The sequence below is a fragment of the Pseudophryne corroboree genome, chromosome 10 (assembly GCF_028390025.1).
Source record: "Pseudophryne corroboree isolate aPseCor3 chromosome 10, aPseCor3.hap2, whole genome shotgun sequence".
NCBI lineage: Eukaryota > Metazoa > Chordata > Amphibia > Anura > Myobatrachidae > Pseudophryne > Pseudophryne corroboree.
In genome coordinates this window covers 26705476-26729044 of record NC_086453.1, presented here as the reverse complement: position 1 = coordinate 26729044, position 23569 = coordinate 26705476, and the positions used below count along the sequence as shown (strand labels likewise).

Here is a 23569-nt window from a genome sequence, read left to right as displayed (position 1 = left end):
AACTGCATAGAGCAGGCTTTTTCAACCAGTGTGTCGCGACCAGTTGCAAGGTGTGCCGCGGAGCCAGAGCAGCTTCCTGCACCTTCAGAGTGAACTGTTGGCCAAGGCTCTTCTTAGAGGATCAGTCATGCTCCGGCCGTGACCTGTGCCTTGACGACGCGGCGGTGTGATATCATAGGACACAGCCGCCGCATCTCACCACCCAGCCAGCCCACCCACCTGCATACACATCTTCCAGTTCCTGCCCGCATACACATCTTCCAGTTCCCACCTGCACACACATCTTCCAGTTCCCACCTGCATACACATCTTCCAGTTCCTGCCCGCATACACAGCTTTCCTTGCCCACCCACATCCACACCTGCACGACTGCCTGCTGCTCAGTATTCGCAGCACTCCACTATGAACAACCCCCGTCACTGAGGGACAAGTAGGACAGCTGACCGGTAGGGGCTAATATTTGTTATGTTATTTCTCCTGTAGGGAGCAATAGAATTTATGGATTTATGGGGGGAACAATGTGAATAATTCATGTGGGGAGCAATAGGATTTATGTGGGTAGAAATGTGATTGATTTATGTGTAAGCAACATGATTTATGTGGGGAGCGATAGGATTTATGTAAGGATCAACATGATTTATATGGGGAGCAATGTGATTGTTTTTTTTCTGTGCAAGCCAATGTATGTGTGGATTTTTTATTAATGTGAGGGCCAATGTTTGTTTTTTTGGGGGTTTTCTGTGGGGAACAAATGGTGTGCCTTTTGCAATTTTAAAATATTGTTCGGTGTGCCGCGAGTAAACAAAAGGTTGAAAATCACTGGCATAGAGCAAGAACATATGTTCCATTATCTGGGTCATGTACTTTTTTGTCACAGTGTGGCAGTCAGAGAACACTGTAATTATTTGTGTATTCCCAGGTAACTCCCAGGGCTTGCTACAAACCAGTAAAGTTAATGCACCGGACTCGCCCAAAACCTGAACACTCCCACTCCCCAAAATCCTATATAACTCTGTATCTACTGTAAGTCAAGTGAGCATTCTAGATATACTACGCAGGTATGTACCAAATGCTGCATTGTTCTCACTCTCTGTATTACTGTTGTGCACATGAAGTTAATCTGATACTTCTGATTAGGACATGTTATTATTATTCATACAAAAAATACAAGGACAGCACTGTCACATTCACATTAAAATAATGCTTTTAATAACCCATAAAACATTCAGGTACACAATATTTCTCATTAGATATAATTAAAATATATAATTCATAGAATTCATACCATATTGCTATCTTGTGTTGCCAGCCAGAGAATATTGCACAATCCTAACTATATATAATAGCATGCAGCTAAACACTTAACCTGAGTAATCTCATACAATCCTATTGTCACAATTGTAACCTTTTTTGGCAGCCTGTTACAATAGTGGCTGATGTTTGTAATTTAGTGCCTGTATAGCTATTTAACAAGCCTCCTTTTTTCTTTCAAGTGGCAGTTCTTTGAGTGCACAATTTATAACGCAGTCTCTGCACGGAGTTTCTCCGTATACTTTAAACTGGTATTAGATGTTATTTCCAGCTTTATAATTATTCAAAGTCCCCGCTCATCAGAGCCATAGGATTGGTCATCTACGTGTTAATTAACAGCTTTGCATGTGCTTAAAATACCTCTCCCGGCTGTCGCTTCAAAAAATAGCCTTATCCGGAGTCCACCGTATGATGGATAGCAGGTAAGATGTCCAATCCTTTACATGTAGGTAGCTGTCTCTGGCCGGCCGGCACTTACTTGGTATATCCAATACTCCTTGCAGTAGTTATGACAAATGCGTTTCTCCGCTTAGATTCGGAACTCTAAGCGGAGAAACGCGTTTGTCAAAACTACTGCAAGGAGTATTGGATATACCAAGTAAGTGCTGGCCGGCCAGAGACAGCTACCTACATGTAAAGAGAGATATGTAAGAGCGCACTTACATATCTCTCATTTCTTGGTAATTCTTGTTTTGGTCAGTAAGACCTACATGTAAAGGATTGGACATCTTACCTGCTATCCATCATACGGTGGACTCCGCATAAGGCTATTTTTTGAAGCGACAGCCGGGAGAGGTATTTTAAGCACATGCAAAGCTGTTAATTAACACGTAGATGACCAATCCTATGGCTCTGATGAGCGGGGACTTTGAATAATTATAAATCTGGAAATAACATCTAATACCAGTTTAAAGTATACGGAGAAACTCCGTGCAGAGACTGCGTTATAAATTGTGCACTCAAAGAACTGCCACTTGAAAGAAAAAAGGAGGCTTGTTAAATAGCTATACAGGCACTAAATTACAAACATCAGCCACTATTGTAACAGGCTGCCAAAAAAGGTTACAATTGTGACAATAGGGTTGTATGAGATTACTCAGGTTAAGTGTTTAGCTGCATGCTATTATATATAGTTAGGATTGTGCAATATTCTCTGGCTGGCAACACAAGATAGCAATATGGTATGAATTCTATGAATTATATATTTTAATTATATCTAATGAGAAATATTGTGTACCTGAATGTTTTATGGGTTATTTAAAGCATTATTTTAATGTGAATGTGACAGCGCTGTCCTTGTATTTTTTGTATGTTGTTGTTCAGGCTGTGAACCCAGCCTTTTGGACATAGCAGCAGGCGTGTTCACTACAACAATAGCGCCGGATTTTGTATATATATTATTATTCATGTTACTGTACATGGGAGATGTTACTCAATAATATATTCATGTTCTGGATGTTTATATCTATACAGTGTTTATTATATAACAGAAATATTTGTAGCAAATGTTTACATTTACACACACACACACACACACACACACACACACACCACACACACACACACACACACACACACACACACACACACACACACACACACACACACACACAGTCCTCTCTGTCCTCATATTCACTACTCTGGCTCCTAATACCATCTGTCTCTGATTAATCTAATATGAGTAAATTTACTTTGCAATACAATGGTTAAAACTTGTCATTCTAAAGTAACAAAGTGTAAGGTATTAGGTACCTGATACTGAAATATGCGCAGGAGATAGTCCTATGATATTGTTTCATTTAAGGACCGTCTGCCACACTTATAGCATGACGGGATGTAATAATATTCTCTCTGAAACGCTCCCTAAAAATAAACAATACTCTAGCACGATCCATTAAGAATTATTATAGATGTGTTTTTTTACTGCTTCTAAAATATATTGAAATAGAATGATAAGGAAAGAGTGGTCTCCATTCTGCCCCAGTTTAGGCATTTGGGGGATGTAATAATGTTCTCTTTTTTTCCTGTGAGATATTACTCTTTGGTTAGTGTATAATAAACAAAACAATCATTATACAATACATCTGTATCACAGCAACTGGAATATAATATCCATCACAGTAGAAAATATCACTCCAGGGTATAACAAGAATGTTCCTATTTCTTGGCATAGAGGGACTGACTCTCTGATACATTGTAGCGCAATGGATTATAATGAACTGTTAATAAATAAAATAAAAAAATACAAAAATTGTACTCTACCGTAATACATTGTATTCTCCAATGAGCTGCTGTTGCCAGTCTCATTTTATGAACATTAAAAAATTTGCAAAAGTTCATAGATTCTTCTAATTGAAGTTTATTATAATGGAACAGCAAATCCGCACAGGTCATCGTTATTTTTGTATACATAATTTAATTTATTTTATACACTTATTCTTTGTTTTATTTTGCTGTTTTCTTTGTAATAGGATCTTGTCATTTGCATCTGCTATAGACAGTCTTTCTTCCGTCCTCTGTGGTACCCTCTATGCAATGACACAGTCTGTTTTGAGGAGTCTTTAAACACAAAGGATCCTTAGGGACAATTCAGTTAGTGGTTATGGCTACACGGTGCCTCTGTTCTTACTGTGTCACGTGGCCAGTAATATCATCACATATTATACTCGCACCCCAATGAAATGTGCAGCTGCTGATCAGTAATTCTCAGGGATGAGCGCAGGTGAACATCATAACTGCTTATAACTGGTAATTGAATACGGCTTATTACTAGTTTACTTACACTTCAATGGTATACAGTGTTGGTGATCCAGATTGTTCCGATATAGGGGCACTTCAATTAGCAGTGATGGCTTCAAGGAGCCAACATTCCTTCCATTTTTCCTCGCACCTCATAGAAGTGTACAGGGACAATCTGCAATGTTGGGGAACCATAAACAGCAGTAACAGAATTGCCACCTTAGGCGCCATTTATCATAGATCGCCTATTCAATGTGGGACAAGGATCCGGAAGGAAGACGACCCTGCGATGCGCTGTGACAACTGCCGGGGGGGTCTGTACGTGCGATGTTAGCTAAGACCACAAAAGCACAGAGGTCACTTCTGGAGAAAATTCCAGGGTAACCCTCTGCCGTCCAGCTACATGATGTGTAGCCCATAGCCTACAATGGGTTGTCGCCATCTTCAGATTTGCATTCCAGACATTGGTAAATCGGGCAGTATCTCATCCTCCATAGAAACCTATGGGGGATGCGGCTTCCGGGAGCAATGGAAGGATTGCAGCAGGTCTCAGAGATATCTGCAGTGGTTCCTCCTTCTTACATTAAGGGGATACTGAATAGTGTGTACTCAATGCAGTGTCCCTTACCAGGCTAGTGGGGCAGAACCAGCATGGCTGGACTCCATTAGGGGAATGATTTCCACAATCTCTAATAAGTTATCTCGGACCAAGAAAGAGACGCAATACTTAAGACAATCTATGACTGAGTTTATGAACAGAGACGCAGTACCCAAACCAGCGTCTTAGTCCCCTGCCATTTGTCCGCAAAAATGCACTTTGGCCCATATCCTGCAGTCTGACTTGGATGATGAGGGGTCAGAAATGGAGGAGGGTGAGGTGGACTCAGAGGTGGGGGAGGCTACTCTGTCGCAGGGAAGAGAGGCTCTCATAGAAGCTATAAGAAAAGTTCTAAATATCCCTGATAAGGTGACAGGGGAAAGTGAGGAATCTTATTTTAATATAAAAAAAGAAATCCTCTGCTACTTTCCTTATGTCAAAGGAACTTAATACCCTGTTTGAAGAACCGTGGGTTATTCCTGATAGGAAATTTGAAATCCCTAAATGGTTGCTATCATCCTTTCCTTTTCCTCCTGAGGACAGGAAAAAATGGGAAAATCGACCGATAGTGGTTGCATCAGTATACAGGCTTTCAAGGAATATTGTATTGCCTATCCCAGGTGCAGCCTCCCTGAAAGACGCGGCTGATCGTAAAATTTAGAAATGCTTGTATACAGCTGCTGGGGTGGCCCAGAGACCCACTATAGCATATGGGTGTATTACTAGAGCGATTGCCAAATGATCGGGTAACCTGATTGAAGGGTTAGACACCTTGCCTCAGGAGGAGGTTATCTTATTCCTACAGCATATACAGGACTCTGCAAATTTTATGGTGGAAACCATAAAAGAAATAGGCTTGCTTAATGCACTCACTATGGCTATGGCAATGTCGGCACGCAGGGGTCTATGGCATTATTTGGAGATAAACTAGACAAATGGATCTCCAAAGCTATTGCGGATATGTCCACTTACCCAGAGCCGGCCCTAACCAATATGATGCCCTAGGCAAGATTTTGGCTGGTGCCCCCTAGCACCACCGCTAGTTCCACCTCTGACCCTGCACTCCTTTCCCAGCACCATCACCCCTCACCCACAGCAGTCCTTATTTTGGTGTTCCCACCCCGTATATTTTAAACATGAACATTGCGCACATCTGGCGCACAACTCAAAAAGGTGTGTGTTTTTGCTGGCAAGGGGCATAGCCACACAATAGTGCCCCCAGTTCAAATCCTGCCACACAGTAGTCAACTTTATTCACAATTTATCATGTGATAGTGTCCCTAATTCATGTTACATCACACAGTAGTATCGCTTTACCTTGTATACGTTACTCCTCACAGTAGTGTCCCTTATTCACATTACATCACACTGAATTGCTCCTTAAGCACATTACACTACAACATATTGCTCTTTCTTCACATTAGACCACACAGTAGTGCCCTTTGCACACATTATGCCACACAGTAGAGCATCATATACACAAAAATGCCACACATTAGTAATGCATTTATGCACATAATACCACACAGTAATGCCCCTTACATACTGTATATGACACACATTATTAATGTCCTTATAAATATAATGTGCCTTACACATTATGCCAACCTTTATTAATCCCCTTATACACATAATGTCCTTTACACATATGCCACACATTGTTAATGCCCTTATACACATAAAGACACACATAATGTCCCTTACACATATGCCGCACATTATTAATGCATTTATACACACAACACACTTTTTGCCCCTTACACATATGCCGAACAGTATTACACAACCAACCCACTCACACAAACACAGCACTCACATGGCCACTAACACTGTGACCTCTGCCTCTGCCTGGATACAGATGTGTCCTTATAAATCTTGCCTCAGTGCACCATGCAGTAGGAGATGACTGGCGTGAGTCAGCTGGTAGCTCTGCTAACGGCAGGTGCCTATTTTTGATGGAAATGCACCTTATTTGCATTGCTATATTGCTAAGATGCACAAGCAGCTTCAGAGATTAAAATTATATTCTGCATGCCTATATACTGTGTGCATCTGTGGCTGTATCTGCATCCGAAATGCTACACACAGAATATAGGCATGCCACATATAATTTTAATCAGCAGAAGCTGCTGGTGCCCCTAAGCATGTCAAATGCCCTAGGCAGTTGCCTAGTTTGCCTATGCCTAGGGCCGGCTCTGCACTTACCTTCCTTCTGCAGCTCCCAAAGCTAAGAAGGCTTAATCCAGTCCCAATTTACAGTCCTTTCGAACTGCCAAGTTTAGGGGCAAACCCAGAGGTTCTTCTACAGCCATCAGGGGTGCTAGAGGTAAACAACGCAAACCAGCAACTGCCGGTTCACAGGAACAGGGCTCAAGCTTTGCATCCTCAAAACCTTCAGCATGATGGTGGACCGCGATGCCTGGAAGACTAGCAGGTGAAAGCCCGGCTAAAATTCTTCAGTCACACCCAGGGCTGAGCTGGCCATCTGGCACTTCTGGCACATGGGCCGATGGTCTGGTGGGCCGATCTGTCTGGTCTGGTGGGCCGCTCAGCGCAGCTCCCTGCTCTCTGGTTTGTATCCAGCTGCCGCCGCTGCAAGGCATACCCCATTGCTAAGCAATATGGGGGCGTGCCACGAGTCCATGCCCCCAGATTTGCAACACGCCCCCATTTGCAGTGTCCGTGCGCCCTTTACATGGCGTGAGCGCCCCCTTTCTCATGCGCACGCGCACCTTTGGCACACACGCACACACGAATGCCAGGGCCGGATGGAGTCCCCAGTACATCCCTGGTCACATCTGAACAAGTTTGTGCCAGGATCCCTGGGTCAGATATCTTATTTCCCAGTTCCAGGAGCTTCCACCTGACAGATTCTTCAAATCAGGCTTACCAGTTTCACAAGAGGCAAGTATAACTTTACAGGATGCCATTCAAAAACTGGTATAGACTCATGTCATTGTCCCAATCCCACCTCGTCTGCAAAACAAGGGGTACTATTCCAACTTGTTTGTAGTACTGAAACCGGACAGTTCAGTAAGACCGATTCTGAACCTCAAGTCATTGAACCCGTTCTTATGAGTGTTCAAATTCAAGATGAAGTCTCTGAGAACGGTGATAACAGGTCTGGAGGAGGGGGAATTCCTAGTGTCTCTGGATATCAAGGATGCGTACCTTCACATTCCGATCTGGCCACCTCATCAGGCTTATCTACGGTTTGCACTGCAGGACTGTCACTATCAGTTGCAAGCCCTGCCATTTGGTCTCTCCATAGCACCGAGGGTGTTTACCAAGGTGATGGCAGAGATGATGTTTCTACTCCAAAAACAGGGAGTGAACATAATTCCATATCTGGACAATCTTCTGATAAAGGCACTGTCCAGGGAGCGGTTGTTGGACAGCATTGGCCTCTCAACCAGACTACTCCTGGATCACGGGTGGATTTAGAACCTACCAAAATCTCACCTAGAACCAACAAAGAGGCTTCCTTTCCTCGGAATGATACTGGACACAAAGTCTCAGAAAGTGTTCCTTCCCTTGGAAAAGGCTATGGTAATCCAATCGATGGTTTGGGCTGTCCTGAAGTCAACCCGGATCTCAGTGCATCTGTGCATTCGCATTCTGAGGAAAATGGTGGCCGCTTACAAGGCGATTCAGTACGGAAGGTTTCATGTGAGGCCCGTCAAGCTGGATCTGTTGGACAAATGGTCCGGATTGCATCTTCACGTGCACCAGAGGTTCCGTCTGTCACCAAAAGCCAGGATCTCCCTCCTGTGGTGGCTATAGACTTCTCACCTAGTCAAGGGATTGGATGTTCGGGATTCAGAATTGGATTCTGCTCACCACAGACGCAAGCCTTAGAGGTTTGGGCGCAGTCACCCAGGGGTGCAGTTTCAAGGAAGATTGTCAAGTTAGGAAGTCGCCCTTCCAATAAACATCCTGGAACTCAGGACTATATACAATGCTCTTCTGCAGGCCTCATGTCTTCTACGAAATCAGGCCATTCAGGTCCAGTCGGACAACGTGACGGCAGTGACGTACATAAAAGCAGAGCCACAATGTCAGAGGTGTCAAGAATTCTCCTCTGGGCGGAAAAACACGCCGTGGTGTTGTCAGCGATCTTCATTCCTGGACAACTGGGAAGCAGACTTCCTCAGCAGACATGACCTGCATCTGGGGAAGTGGGGCCTTCACTCTGAGGTGTTATGGTGGTTGGTGGGGATAGCCACAAATCTACATGATGGCCTCTCAACTCAACAAGAAGCTCAAGCGGTATTGTTCCAGGTTGAGGGACCCAGAAGCAGTGGCGGTACACGCTCTCTCTCGATGGGTCTACCAAATGGTGTACGTGTTTCCTCTACTTCCGCTGATCCCAAAAATTCTAAAAAGAATAAAAAAGGAAAAGGTTCAAGCAATCCTCATTGCCCCAGACTGGGTACAAAGGGCCTGGAATGCGGATCTTCTCGAGATGCTGCTCGAAGATCCGTGGCCTCTACCTCTTCACGAGGATCTTGTGCAACAGGGCCTGTTCATCTATCAAGACTTACCGTGGCTACGTTTATCGGCATGGAAGTTGAACAGCTGATTCTAGGTAGGAGAGGAATTCCTGACAAGGTCATCCCGACTATGATCCAAGCCAGGTGGCGGGTAACGTCTAAACATTATCACCATATTTGGAAGGAATATGTCTCTTGGTGTGAGAGCAGACAATGGCCCTCATTCCGAGTTGATCGCTAGCTGCCGTTGTTCACAGCGCAGCGATCAGGCAAAAACTCAGCACTTCTGCGTATGCGTACGGTCCGCAGTACGCATGCGCCAAGTACTTTCACTCAAAACTATGCAGTTTTACACAAGGTCGAGCTACGCTTTTCTGTCGCTCTGTTGATCGGTGAGTGATTGACAGGAAGTAGGTGTTTCTGGGTGCTAACTGACCAATTTCCGGGAGTGTGCTAAAAAACGCAGGCGTGTCAGGTAAAAAAATGCAGGCGTGCCTGGGGAAACGTGGGGAGTGGCTGGCCGAACGCAGGGCGTGTATGTGACGTCAAAGCAGGAACTAAACTGTCTGCAGTGATGGCAAGGTAGGAGTAGGTTTGGAGCCACTCTGAAACTGCATGAAAATTTTTTCGAGCAGTTCTGCTAACCTTTCGGTCGCACTTCTGCTAAGCTAAGATACACTCCCATAGGGCGGCGGCCTAGCGTTTGCACTGCTGTTAAAAGCAGCTAGCGAGCGATCAACTCGGAATGAGGGCCTTTATTCTGCGGTGGAATTTCATATGGGATGTTTCCTGCTTTTTCTGCAGTCGAGAGTGGATGTGGGCCTATGTCCAAGTTCCATAAAAATAAAAATGTTGGCCTTGTCTATTTTCTTTCAGAAACAATTGGCTTCTCTCCCTTAAGTCCAGACGTTCTTGAAAGGTGTTCTGCACATCGAACCTCCCTTTGTGCCTCCTATGGCACCTTGGGATCTCAATTGGTGCTGCAGTTCCTCCAATCGGACTGGTTTGAACTGTTACAGGAGGTTGACGTAAAGTACCTTACGTGGAAGACCGTCACACCGTTGAGCTTGGCTTCAGCAAGACGTGTGTCGGAGCTAGGGGTGTTGTCTCACAAGATCCCTGTTATGCACACCAGTGCCTGCAGGAAAGTACTGGTGTCAGAACTGTTATGCACTCCAGTGCCTGCAGGAATGTACTGGTGTTTGAACTGTTATGCACACCAGTGCCTGCAGGAATGTACTGGTGTCTGAACGGATAGGTATGCAAAACAAATGGACTCACAGACAGACTGGGGAATATGACATTACGTACACAGAAGGTGATAGGGTAACAAAATACACACAAAGTGAACAGAGAAGCCCAGAGGCTAAGGAACTGGGTGTCTCCCTTGTATTAGTAATGCTCAGATGGGAAAAGCAAGATGTTGTGTTTTAATACGTAGAGAACCCGAAATGCTGTTGCTAAGGGCAACAGCAAAACCCTAAAGGGTTACCAACGGGTGTGGCAGTAAACTTCTTGGTCAGAGATGGAATGATAGACACAAGGAGAGTCTCCACAATCCTAATTCTCACTTGCAGTGCACAGGTTCAGCTTACTGCCACTAAACTGACTCCTGACACCTAGCACAGTGAGACAGGATTAGACAGGCAAGTCTTAGAATACAGCCGCAAACTTGCTAAGTTCACAGAGTAGTAACAGAACCCCAGCAAGCTAAACGACTGACTCCAGTCTTACTGCTAGGTCTGGATTGGCAGAGTGTAGTACCAAATCCCCAGGCCTATTTGCAGTAAGCAACAACAAATACAAAACTACACAGTACTGGCTAACTTTCATGAACTGACTAACCATCAAAGATTCAGCAGCATCTGCTTACCCTGAAAAGAGGCCTTATAAAGCAGGTGCTGTCCACGCCCCACTCAGACCTCACAGACTGTGAGCACAAAAACCAGCACCGGATCCCCTGCCGTGCACAGAGCCTATAACCACTGCACAGCAAAAGACCCGAACCGGAGTATCAGCTGCGCTCAGGTTACTCCGCTAGCACTTGTCTCCCGGTTGCCATGACGACGTGGCAGCACAGGGCAGGAGACCCTAACAATCCCCTACCTAATTTTCCATATCTATCTATCTATCTATCTATCTATCTACAGATGGAGCCTCAGTCATCTAGCCTTCTCTGCTGCGCCATGGTGCACCAAGGTTTATTAGCATAAGCCTTTCATCTATTGTTCTCAGCTGCAATACAAAACAGAGAGAACAATACAGCAGGGGATTAAGTAATTACAGCAGGGATTAAATCTGACAGCACTGGCTCAGTTATTACTATTAAAGGGATAGATGAGCATGGCTCCATCTGTATCTATCGTGAGAAGATCCCCAGCACATGTATTCACTTGGACTTCATCAGGGATTTACTACCCTCTATTTTGAAATAGAACCCCTGATGACATCCTGTAGATGCATGCCTACTGTCAGGGATGGACTGGGGCCGAAAATGGGCCCTGGCATGTGTGTGCGCGCATGCACGTGAAAGAGGCGCACGCACCATGAAAGGGGTGTGCGTGGATACTACACACAGGGGTGTGCTACGAGTCAGGGGGTGTGGACTCGCGGCAGGCCCCCATTTCCATGGAAACAGGCAGAGGGGCGCATCTCACAACACATGGGGGCATGCCGCTAGTCGGTGTGGGGGGGGCATAAATTCATGGACGCCTTCATTTCCATGGAGACGGGCAGGGGGATGGGGGTGCAGCCAGACTTTAGAGCCGCCTTCCCAGCTCTCTGTATGACAGAACCGGCCCATCAGCCCTTTTGGCATTTGCCATAAGTGCCAGATGGGCAGTCGACCCTGCCTACCATACCTGACATACTTTCATCTCCACGTAATCCTTTTCACATTTTGTAATGTATTTGATTCCTTCTGTAGAACATCTGATGCGCCAAATCATTTCTTGCCTTGGAACTACTGCTTGTAATATGGCTTTGTACTGTGTTTAATGCTTCCTTGCATCACAAGGTAATGCCTATGTATACAGTGGTATTGTGTCTCCCTCTAGTGGCCACATGAGATTGTGGCTGCTCTCAGTCATTATGACTCATGCTGACTGGTGCTCTCTAAAGGTGAATGCACACTGAGCAATTTCCCCCTCTGCCCAGCGATGTCAGCAGGGGTGAACGGCTTTCCATAGCAGGACGCTATGGAAAGCTGTCCAGTCCGCGTTCATCTGCTGGTAATACCAGGAGGTGAAAGGCGGCCGCCGGCGATGAACTGGGGGTGCACATCATCGCTAATCGCCGGGGCATACACACTGAGCTGTTTTGAGCTGAACAATGTCTCTATGTACAATGTCTGCCATATTAAATACATGTTTCAGTTTCTCAGACACAATTTTTCACAATTTATCACATTGTAATAGCCGGGCAGCGCCAGGGCCATCCATCAATTTTGAAGCATTGCACGCCAGGCCATCTCATCACATAAGCAATCAGTTTATTCACAGTTCAGACAGGGTTATTACGAAAATAACATTTGATTTCTTATTCTCCTCTCTCTCCAGCGTAATATTCATATAGGTTACATCAGGTTACATGTCTTTTAATTTGCTTCAATGGCAACAGCAGCATAAACACTAATGTGACAGCATTACAGTACATACCAGCGCAGTCTCTGGGAATCAGTAGTGTGGCGTCCGCAAACTGAGATTCATTTTGGCACGCTCTCCCCTATTTGCTGGGGGCTCTATCTAAACGGGATCTCTCATGGACACGTCACTGGGGACCTTCCACCACACGTGGTTTCCTACCACTCACCCAGATAGTCCTCTCCCAAAGACTCACACCTCCGGTCCTGCTTCTTGGGTACCCCTGAAGGTGGGGATCTCCTTTGTTCCTGGTTCCTTCCGCTGTACTCTGCATACTGTGGCTTTCACACTGCACTCTCCATCTCTCACTGAAGCTGCTGGCTCTCCTGTTACACTGCAGATATGGGCTCTCCCTCTCTTCATAGCAACAACCACATGCTGCTCTTCTCTCCATAATGCCAGGGGCTGTGGAGTACCATGCCTGTTCCACAGCCCTAGCATAGGGTCTCATCCCTGGTCACTTAGCCTGTCTTCCATCCTCAGTCCTCAGCTCACACTGAACTCTAGCCTGTGCTTTGTTCCTTGTCCTAAAAACCCCCTACACTTCCTGTCCTACCCCCTACATGTGACGGGGTCTGCCAGAACTGGTTATGGGGCCATAAACTCCCCCACTCACTGATAAGAATCAAATGGCTTTTGGAACTTTCTAATATCTGTTAACATTCCAGTATGCCCCATTGTCATTTGCAGGAAACGGATCAAGTAAATCTAGTAAACATGGCGCCGACACCTGTGCTCCTGCTGGTGACTTTTTGTGAGTTCATACTTTGTCTGATAATACTTTGTATGTATTTAGCTTGATAAACAAATGGGAAATTCAGTGATACCCCTTTCACACATGCGTCTAAATCCCGGGTTTTGGTACATGAACGTGCAGCAACCCGGGATTTCTGCAAGTGTGATAGCAAGCTACCTGGGGTGAAGTCCCGGGTCCCCTACCCTGCTCTTTGCCAGGGTCGGACGGAGACCCGGGAATTAGCTGGCTGCTACACCCAGCAGATTCCTGGAAGCATGTCTGAGAGGGGTATTAGAGGGAGACTTGCAGCAGGCGGTGTATTGCACCTATGAGACCATGGGCCAAATGTAGTAGAGTGAGAGTTTCAAAAAGTGAGAGATTTGGTAAGGTTTTGCATGTCTGTCTTTTTTAAAGTGGCAATCATTTACACAGCAAGATCAACCTGGTTTTGCAGTGTAAATGATTTCCACTTTAAAAAAAAAATATATAGAAAAACCTTACCAAATCTCTCACTTGCTGAAGCTCTCACTCTATTACATTTGGCCCCATATCTGACCATGATTTACATGTCGGTATTTAGTGTGAGAGGGGAGGCCTGATGCCTCAGATAAGTTGGAGCTCTGTTGGGTCACTTTTTTTGCTACATGACAGGCTGACCACTATTATTATTATTATTATTATTATGTTTTATTTATATGCAACCACAAGAGTTCAGTATTGCTCATAATATAGCAAAGAACAAACTAGGAAAAAACAGGCAGGATAAAGGTAAGGATGAAAGGAGGCCACAACATATGGTGCTAGGAGAAGGGTAATGTTCTGTGGGCCTAGGCCCTCATTCCGAGTTGTTCGCTCGCTAGCTGCTTTTAGAAGATTTACTCACGTTAAGCCACCGCCTACTGGGAGTGAATCTTAGCATCTTAAAATTGCGAACGAAAGATTCGCAATATTGCGAAAAGACATCTCTGTGCAGTTTCTGAGTAGCTCGAGACTTACTCGGCATCTGCGATCAGTTCAGTGCTTGTCGTTCCAGGTTTGACGTCACAAACACGCCCAGCGTTCGCCCAGACACTCCTCCGTTTCTCCAGCCACTCCCGCGTTTTTCCCAGAAACGGTAGCGTTTTTTCCCACACGCCCCTAAAACGGCCTGTTTCCACCCAGAAACACCCACTTCCTGTCAATCACACTATGATCGCCTGAGCGAAGAAAAAGCCGTGAGTAAAATACCTAACTGCATAGCAAATTTACTTGGCGCAGTCGCAGTGCGAACATTGCGCATGCGCACTTAGTGGAAAATCGCTGCGATGCGAAGAAAATTGCAGAGCGAACAACTCGGAATGACCACCCTAATTCAGAGTTAATCGCAGCAGCAAATTTGTTAGCAGTTGGGCAAAACCAGGTGCACTGCAGGTGGGGCAGATATGACATGTGCAGAGAGAGTTAGATTTGGGTGGGGTGTGTTCAAACTGAAATCTAAATTGCAGTGTAAAAATAAAGCAGCCAGTATTTACCCTGCACAGAAACAATATAACCCACCCAAATCTAACTCTCTCTGCACATGTTACATCTGCCCCACCTGCGGGCCACATGCTTTTGCCCAACTGCTAACAAATTTACTGCTATGATCAACTCTGAATTACCCCCTGTGATCTGTGCTGGGAGAGGAGTGCTGGCTGAGGATGATGGATGGTGTGCTGTGATCTATGCTGGGAGAGAAGTGCTGTGCTGGGAAAGGAGTGCTGTGCTGGGAGATGGATGTTGTGCTGGGATCTGTGCTGGGAGAGAGGTGCTGTGCTTGATGAGGGGTGCTGTGCTGGGAGATGAGTGCTGTGCTGGGAGAGGGATGATGGATGTTGTGCTGTGATCTGTGCTGAGAGAGAGGTGCTGTGCTTGGAGAAGAGTGCTGTGCTGGGAGAGGGATGGTGGATGTTGTGCTGTGATCTGTGCTTTGTGAGGGGTGATGTGCTGGGAGAGGAGTGCTGTGCTGGGAGAGGGATGATGGATGTTGTGCTGTGATCTGTGCTGAGAGAGAGGTGCTGTGCTGGGAGAGGGATAATGGATGTTGTGCTGTGATCTGTGCTGGGAGAGAGGTGCAGTATTGGTGAGGGGTGCTGTGCTGGGAGAGAGGTGCAGTGCTTGGTGAGGGGTGCTGTGCTGGGTGAGAGGTGCTGTGCTGGGAGAGGGATGATGGATGTTGTGCTGTGATCTGTGCTGAGAGAGAGGTGCTGTGCTGGGAGAAGGGTGCTGTGCTGGCAGAGGGATGGTGGATGTTGTGCTGTGATCTGTGCTTTGTGAGGGGTGATGTGCTGGGAGAGGAGTGCTGTGCTGGGAGAGGGATGATGGATGTTGTGCTGTGATCTGTGCTGAGAGAGAGGTGCTGTGCTGGGAGAGGGATAATGGATGTTGTGCTGTGATCTGTGCTGGGAGAGAGATGCAGTGCTTGGTGAGGGGTTCTGTGCTGGGTGAGGAGTGCTGTGCTGGGAGAGGAGTGCTGTGCTGGGAGAGGGGTGCTGTGCTGGGAGAGAGGTGCTGTGCTGGGAGAGAGGTGATGTGCTGGGAGAGGGATGCTGGGCTGAAAGGTGCTGTGCTGGGAGAGGAGTGCTGTGCTAGGAGAGAGGTGCTGTGCTGGGAGAAGGGTGCTGTGCTGGGAGAGAACTGCTGTGCTGGGAGAGAAGTGCAGTGCTTGGTGAGGGGTGCTGAGCTGGGAGAGGAGTGCTGTGCTGGGAAAGAGGTGCTGTGCTGGGAGAGGAGTGCTGTGCTAGTCGGCCGTCGGGCACCTCGGCGGGGCATCGCCATATGTGTAGGGCCCTTTACTCTGCCAGTGCGATCAGTTCAGTGCTTGTCGTTCCTGGTTTGACGTCACAAACATACCCAGCGTTCACAGTGCTGTGCTGGGAGAGAGGTGCTGTGCTGGGAGAGGGGTGCTGTGCTGGGAGAGGGGTGCTGTGCTGGGAGAGAGGTGCTGTGCTGGGAGAGGGGTGCTGTGCTGGGAGAGAGGTGCTGTGCTGGGAGAGAAGTGCAGTGCTTGGTGAGGGGTGCTGAGCTGGGAGAGGAGTGCTGTGCTGGGAAAGAGGTGCTGTGCTGGGAGAGGAGTGCTGTGCTGGGAGAGAGGTGCTGTGCTGGGAGAGGGTTGCTGTGCTAGGAGAAGGGTGCTGTGCTGGGAGAGAGGTGCTGTGCTGGGAGAGGGGTGCTGTGCTGGGAGAGAGGTGCTGTGCTGGGAGAGGAGTGCTGTGCTGGGAGAGAGGTGCTGTGCTGGGAGAGGGTTGCTGTGCTAGGAGAGGGGTGCTGTGCTGGGAGAGGGGTGCTGTGCTGAGAGAGGGGTGCTGTGCTGAGAGAGAGGTGCTGTGCTGGGAGAGAGGTGCTGTGCTGGGAGAGGAGTGCTGTGCTGGGAGAGGAGTGCTGTGCTGGGAGAGGAGAGCTGTGCTGGGAGAGGGGTGCTGTGCTGGGAGAGGGATGATGGATGTTGTGCTGTGATCCATGCTGAGAGAGAGGTGCTGTGCTGGGAGAGGTGTGTTGGGTGGGGTTTGGTTTATTAGATCGACTACTATTGGTCGACATGTAGTAGGTGGACATGGTCACTAGGTCAACATGGTCAATAGCCCAACATGTACTAGTTCGACATGGGAAAAGGTCGACATGAGTTTTTTCACTGTTTTTGGTGTAGTTGTCTTTATAAAGTTACGAGGAAACCCAATTAGTGCACCATGGCCCTTGTTCCGAGTTGTTCGCTCGCAAGCTGCATTTAGCAGCATTGCACACACTAAGCCGCCGCCTACTGGGAGTGAATATTAGCATCTTAAAATTGCGAACAAAAGATTCTCAAAATTGTGAAAAGACTGCTCTGTGCAGTTTCTGAGTAGCTCGAGACTTATAGGCCCTACACACTGGCCGATATTATGAAAGATATGAACGATCTCGTTCATAAATGAATGAGAACTCGTTCATATCTTTCAGTGTGGAGACTCCAGCGATGAACGATGCGCGGCCCCGCGCTCGTTCATCGCTGGTCTCCCGTCGGCTGTGCATGCAGGCCAATATGGACGATCTCGTCCATATTTGCCTGCCCTTCAATGCAGCCGCGTGATGGGGGGAGTGAAGAAACTTCACTCCCCCCGTCACTGACCCCCGCCGCCGGGTTGCTAGTCGGCCGTATCGGCCGTCGGGCACCTCGGCGGCGCATCGCCATATGTGCAGGGCCCTTTACTCTGCCAGTGCGATCAGTTCAGTGCTTGTCGTTCCTGGTTTGACGTCACAAACACACCCAGCGTTCACAGTAACGTTTTGCCCAAACACTCTGCGTATTGCGCAAACCCTCCACAAGGCTGCCCTATAGGTCCCGTAACCAGAGGTGGTGTCTCTCCAAACCACCACAAAAATATGTCTAGTACAAGAAAAAATTATGCCCACGGGTCCCACCAGGCGCCTGAGACAAACAAATCATATACAGTGGTAATATCTGGGGGTGTATAAACAAAAACAATTGCGTATACAACCCTTTTCTTCTAATGCATGGTGTCCACTCTCCAAAAGCTCACACCTTCTCCTCGTGGCATAAATTGTTTAAATCCAGCATATGTGAATAGAGGAGAAAAGGAGAGCACATGTGTCGTACAGTAATTTAATAACATATAACATACACAATAAAAAGGGGACACAGATCACATAAAATATCCAAGTGGTGGAAATGATATAAACCCAAATGTGGGAGCCACAGGGGAAAGACACTCCTCCGTTTCTCCAGCCACTCCCGCGTTTTTCCCAGAAATTGCAGCGTTTTTTCACACACACCCATAAAACGGCCAGTTTCCGCCCAGAAACACCCACTTCCTGTCAATCACACTCTGATCACCAGAACGAAGAAAAAACCTTGTAATGCCGTGAGTAAAATTCCTAACTGCATAACAAATTTACTTGGCGCAGACGCAGTGCAAACATTGCACATGTGCAATAAGCGGAAAATCGCTGCGATGCGAAGAAAATTACAGAGCGAACAACTCGGAATGACCACCCATGTCTCCTCGATAGTGTAGGAAGATGCGGGAGAAAGGACATCACTGAGTAAAGACATAAGAGCAGGGCTGGCCACACCAGTTCTCGAGATCTACCAACAGTTCACATATCCCAGACCACCTGGCTGGTGCACAGGTGTAGTCATTACTAATTAAGATGTTCTGCATTCATTCCTAACTGACAATTCTACAGATCTCCAGGAGGCCTGGAAAACATGAACTGTTGGTAGATCTCGAGGACTGGTTTGGCCAGCCCTGCATAAGAGAGTAGGAACAGAGGCAGATTGGGAACTGAAAGTGGCCCGGAAAAATTTGTACAAGTGGCTTCAGTTGTGCAGCACCGAGGTATACCGCGTAACCATGGTGGCAGCACTACCCCTCACATGTCAACAACCAAAACAGGCCCCACATGCACACCGGCCCACCGAAAATCTTACCGTTGGGAACTATGGCCCTCATTCTGAGTTGTTCGCTCGTTATTTTTCTATTGTGTATAGTGATCAGTGTGTATCAGGTGTGTGATATTGGTATGACCTGTGTATAGTGATCAATGTGTATCAGGTGTGTGATATCAGTGTGACCTGTGTATAGGGATCAGTGTGTATCAGGGGTGTAATATCAGTGTGACCTGTGTATAGGGATCAGTGTGTATCAGGTGTGTGATATCAGTGTGACCTGTGTATAGTGATCAGTGTGTATCTGGTGTATGATATCAGTGTGACCTGTGTATAGTGATCAGTGTGTATCAGGTGTGTGATATCAGTATGACCTGTGTATAGTGATCAGTGTGTATCTGGTGTGTGATATCAGTACGACCTGTGTATAGTGATAAGTGTGTATCTGGTATGTGATATCCGTGTTACCTGTGTATAGTGATCAGTGTGTATCAGGTGTGTGATATCAGTGTGACCTGTGTATAGGGATCAGTGTGTATCAGGTGTGTGATATCAGTGTGACCTGTGTATAGTGATCAGTGTGTATCTGGTGTGTGATATCAGTGTGACCTATGTATAGTGATCAGTGTGTATCAGGTGTGTGATATCAGTGTGACCTGTGTATAGTGATCAGTGTGTATCAGGTGTGTGATATCAGTGTGACCTGTGTATAGGGATCACTGTGTATCTGGTGTGTGATATCAGTGTATCCTGTGTATAGGGATCACTGTGTATCTGGTGTGTGATATCAGTGTGACCTGTGTATAGGCATCAGTCTGTATCAGGTGTGTGATATCAGTGTTACCTGTGTATAGGGATCAGTGTGTATCTGGTGTGTGATATCAGTGTGACCTGTGTATAGTTATCAGTGTGTATCTGGTGTGTGATATCAGTGTGACCTGTGTATAGTGATCAGTGTGATATCAGTGTGACTGTGTATAGTGATCAGTGTGTATCAGGTGTGTGATATCAGTGTGACCTGTGTATAGTGATCAGTGTGTATCTGGTGTGTGATATCAGTGTGACCTGTGTATAGGGATCAGTGTGTATCAGGTGTGTGATATCAGTGTTACCTGTGTATAGGGATCAGTGTGTATCTGGTGTGTGATATCAGTGTGACCTGTGTATAGTTATCAGTGTGTATCTGGTGTGTGATATCAGTGTGACCTGTGTATAGTTATCAGTGTGTATCTGGTGTGTGATATCAGTGTGACCTGTGTATAGTGATCAGTGTGATATCAGTGTGACTGTGTATAGTGATCAGTGTGTATCAGGTGTGTGATATCAGTGTGACCTGTGTATAGTGATCAGTGTGTATCAGGTGTGTGATATCAGTGTGACATGTGTATAGGGATCAGTGTGTATCTGGTGTGTGATATCAGTGTGACCTGTGTATAGGGATCAGTGTGTATCAGGTGTGTGATATCAGTGTGACCTGTGTAAAGTGATCAGTGTGTATCAGGTGTGTGATATCAGTGTGACTGTAAATAGTAATCAGTGTGTGTCAGGTGTGTGATATCAGTGTGACCTGTGTATAGTGATCAGTGTGTATCTGGTGTGTGATATCAGTTTGACCTGTGCATAGGGATCAGTGTGTATCAGGTGTGTGATATCAGTGTGACCTGTGTATAGTGATCAGTGTGTATCAGGTGTGTGATATCGGTGTGACCTATGTATAGTGATCAGTGTGTATCTGGTGTGTGATATCAATGTGACCTGTGTATAGTGATCAGTGTGTATCAGGTGTGTGATATCAGTGTGACATGTGTATAGGGATCAGTGTGTATCTGGTATGTGATATCCGTGTTACCTGTGTATAGGGATCACTGTGTATCAGGTGTGTGATATTAGTGTTACCTGTGTATAGGGATAAGTGTGTATCTGGTGTGTGATATCAGTGTGACCTGTGTATAGGGATCAGTGTGTATCTGGTGTGTGATATCAGTGTAACCTGTGTATAGTGATCAGTGTGTATCAGGTGTGTGATATCAGTGTGACCTGTGTATAGTGATCAGTGTGTATCAGGTGTGTGATATCAGTGTGACCTGTGTATAGTGATCAGTGTGTATCTGGTGTGTGATATCAGTGTGACCTGTGTATAGTGATCAGTGTGTATCTGGTGTGTGATATCAGTGTGACCTGTGTATAGTGATCAGTGTGTATCAGGTGAGTGATATCAGTGCAACCTGTGTATAGTGATCAGTGTGTATCAGGTGTGTGATATCAGTGTGACCTGTGTATAGTGATCAGTGTGTATCAGGTGTGTGATATCAGTGCAACCTGTGTATAGTGATCAGTGTGTATCTGGTGTGTGATATCAGTGTGACTGTGTATAGTGATCAGTGTGTATCAGGTGTGTGATATCAGTGTGACCTGTGTATAGTGATCAGTGTGTATCTGGTGTGTGATATCATTGTGACCTGTGTATAGTGATAAGTGTGTATCACGGGTGTGATATCAGTGTGACCTGTGTATAGTGATCAGTGTGTATCAGGTGTGTGATATCAGTGTGACATGTGTATAGGGATCAGTGTGTATCAGGTGTGTGATATCAGTATGACCTGTATATAGTGATAAGTGTGTATCACGGGTGTGATATCAGTGTGACCTGTGTATAGTGATCAGTGTGTATCACGGGTGTGATATCAGTGTGACCTGTGTATAGTGATAAGTGTGTTTCACCGGTGTGATATCAGTGTGACCTGTGTATAGTGATAAGTGTGTATCACGGGTGTAATATCAGTGTGACCTGTGTATAGTGATCAGTGTGTATCTGGTGTGTGATATCAGTGTGACATGTGTATAGTGATCAGTTTGTATCTGGTGTGTGATATCAGTATGAGTAGGGGAAATACAGTAAATAGTGTGATATGTACCAGCAAGATGAATTGCCCCAAAACCATATCTTGCCCCTGACCCCATGGGGTGTTATTCGGGCTGTGACACACAGACACCTCATACTTTCTAGATGAGGGGGAAAGTGAATGAGAATAGAGCAGTCTGACTTAGTGCTTATAAAGTACAGACCTCATAGTAAATCAGTTATCACAATTATCAGAATATCGGGTCCCCTGATTCTATAAGTATCTGATATAAGCGTTCTGCATTCCAGGTGTGTCCTTCCAGCTGATATATGCTGAAGATACAGTGAATCCTCCAGATCCTATTGATTCCAGTAAGTAATATACACAGTAATGCTACTTTACTATCCTGTTATTAAGTCTTTGCAATAACATAAAAATGTATCACAATAGTGTGACATACGTATAGAGACTATGAACCTGTGTGGTTTCTATTTTCCTCAGTGTATTTGTCTAATGTATTTTACTATGGAAGGACTGTACACATATATTCTTGATATATTACTTTGCCCAGTTTCATGGATGGTGCTGGTAGGTATGATCTTAGAGGTCATCATTCAGTAGAGATGCCATTGTTTCCCTTTCCCTAATAAGTATCTATTCCCCTAGCTGTCCTGTGATCCTATTGTGTGCACATTTATGTATAAGATGTAGTATCTGGTCTACAAAACCTGTTAACTTCTGCTGTTATTCTATTTTATTTTTACAGAAACACAGGAGGACTGTGGCGACAACCAAGAATATAACGAATGTGGAACAATGTGTCCTCTAACCTGCAGCAATTACAATGATCCTCCTATGTGTGAAGCTATGTGTAAGGCCGGCTGTTTCTGCAAGGAAGGGTTTTACCTGGATGCCAGAGGAATCTGTGTGGAAAAGGCGAAGTGTGATTCCTGCAGTGGGAACACAACGTACGCAAGCTACGGACGCATGTGTGAAACAACCTGCATGAATGTAAAATTGCATACACACATAGGAATACTTTGCCCAAAAGAAAGCGAATCAGGCTGCGTCTGTAAGGACGGGTATGCGCGTCTGAATGATGGATCAGACTGTGTGCTGTACAAGGACTGTCCTTAATGATCAATAAAGATAACTGAAAAGTTGTGAGTCCAGGCCTGTGTCTTCCTGACCTCTGTGTTCTATTAACACTTCACCTTACTGTATACATACCTCCCAACTGTCCCGATTTTTGCGGGACCCATAGGCTGCAGTGTTCTGCGGTGGTGGTGGTGTGTGTGTGCGTGGGGGGGGGGGGGGGGGTGCAGTTGGGAGATTCCTTGTCAGCCCCTACCCTGCATAGCACAGCAGCGGTGAGTACAGAGCGGGATTAAGGGGGAAGGGAGGGTTCTGGGGATAAGTACCCCTGGGCCCAGAGCCGGATTAAGGGGGGGGGGGGGTCACAGGGGGTCAGTACCCCAGGCCCTTTAATCTTAGGGGGCCCCCCGGCTAGAGCTGTTCTGCCTCTGACACAACCGCCCCCTGCTGTCTGGCACACTGAAGTCACGCTGCGTCGCTGAGTGGCAGCACGAAGGGTTACGCAGCTACTGTACAGTGTACAGCAGTAGCAGCCAGTAGCGGACCACACCTCCTCCCAGCGTCTCTCTGAAGAGAGATGGATCAGGGGGATTGAAGCAGAGAATGAACAGACCTCTGAATGCAGCTGATTAAAAGTGGCAGAGGTCAAACAAGTAAAGAAATCTGGACTTTGAAAAGGGGAGTGCCAATCCCACACAGTGATACCAGT

At 46.2% G+C, this 23569-nt stretch overlaps 1 protein-coding gene across 1 annotated transcript; it reads left to right on the top strand.

Moving 5' to 3' along the window:
- The first annotated feature begins 1048 nt into the window (after positions 1–1048).
- On the top strand, positions 1049–22937 carry LOC134966914 (inducible metalloproteinase inhibitor protein-like). Its single transcript, XM_063943937.1, has 4 exons — positions 1049–1058; positions 13473–13536; positions 22074–22136; positions 22532–22937. The coding sequence occupies exons 2-4, from the start codon at positions 13500–13502 to the stop codon at positions 22900–22902; spliced, it is 471 nt and encodes a 156-aa protein (XP_063800007.1). The 5' UTR covers positions 1049–1058; positions 13473–13499; the 3' UTR covers positions 22903–22937.
- The last annotated feature ends 632 nt before the right edge of the window (positions 22938–23569 follow it).

What these genes read in the sequence shown, in the direction of transcription:
- LOC134966914 (XM_063943937.1), top strand. Translation starts at nt 13,500, where the DNA reads ATGGCGCCGACACCTGTGCTCCTGCTGGTGACTTTTT. An exon ending in GCTCCTGCTGGTGACTTTTT is followed by an intron (nt 13,537 to 22,073) that starts GTGAGTTCATAC and finishes TCTGCATTCCAG; the next exon opens with GTGTGTCCTTCCAGCTGATA. An exon ending in TCCAGATCCTATTGATTCCA is followed by an intron (nt 22,137 to 22,531) that starts GTAAGTAATATA and finishes TTATTTTTACAG; the next exon opens with AAACACAGGAGGACTGTGGC.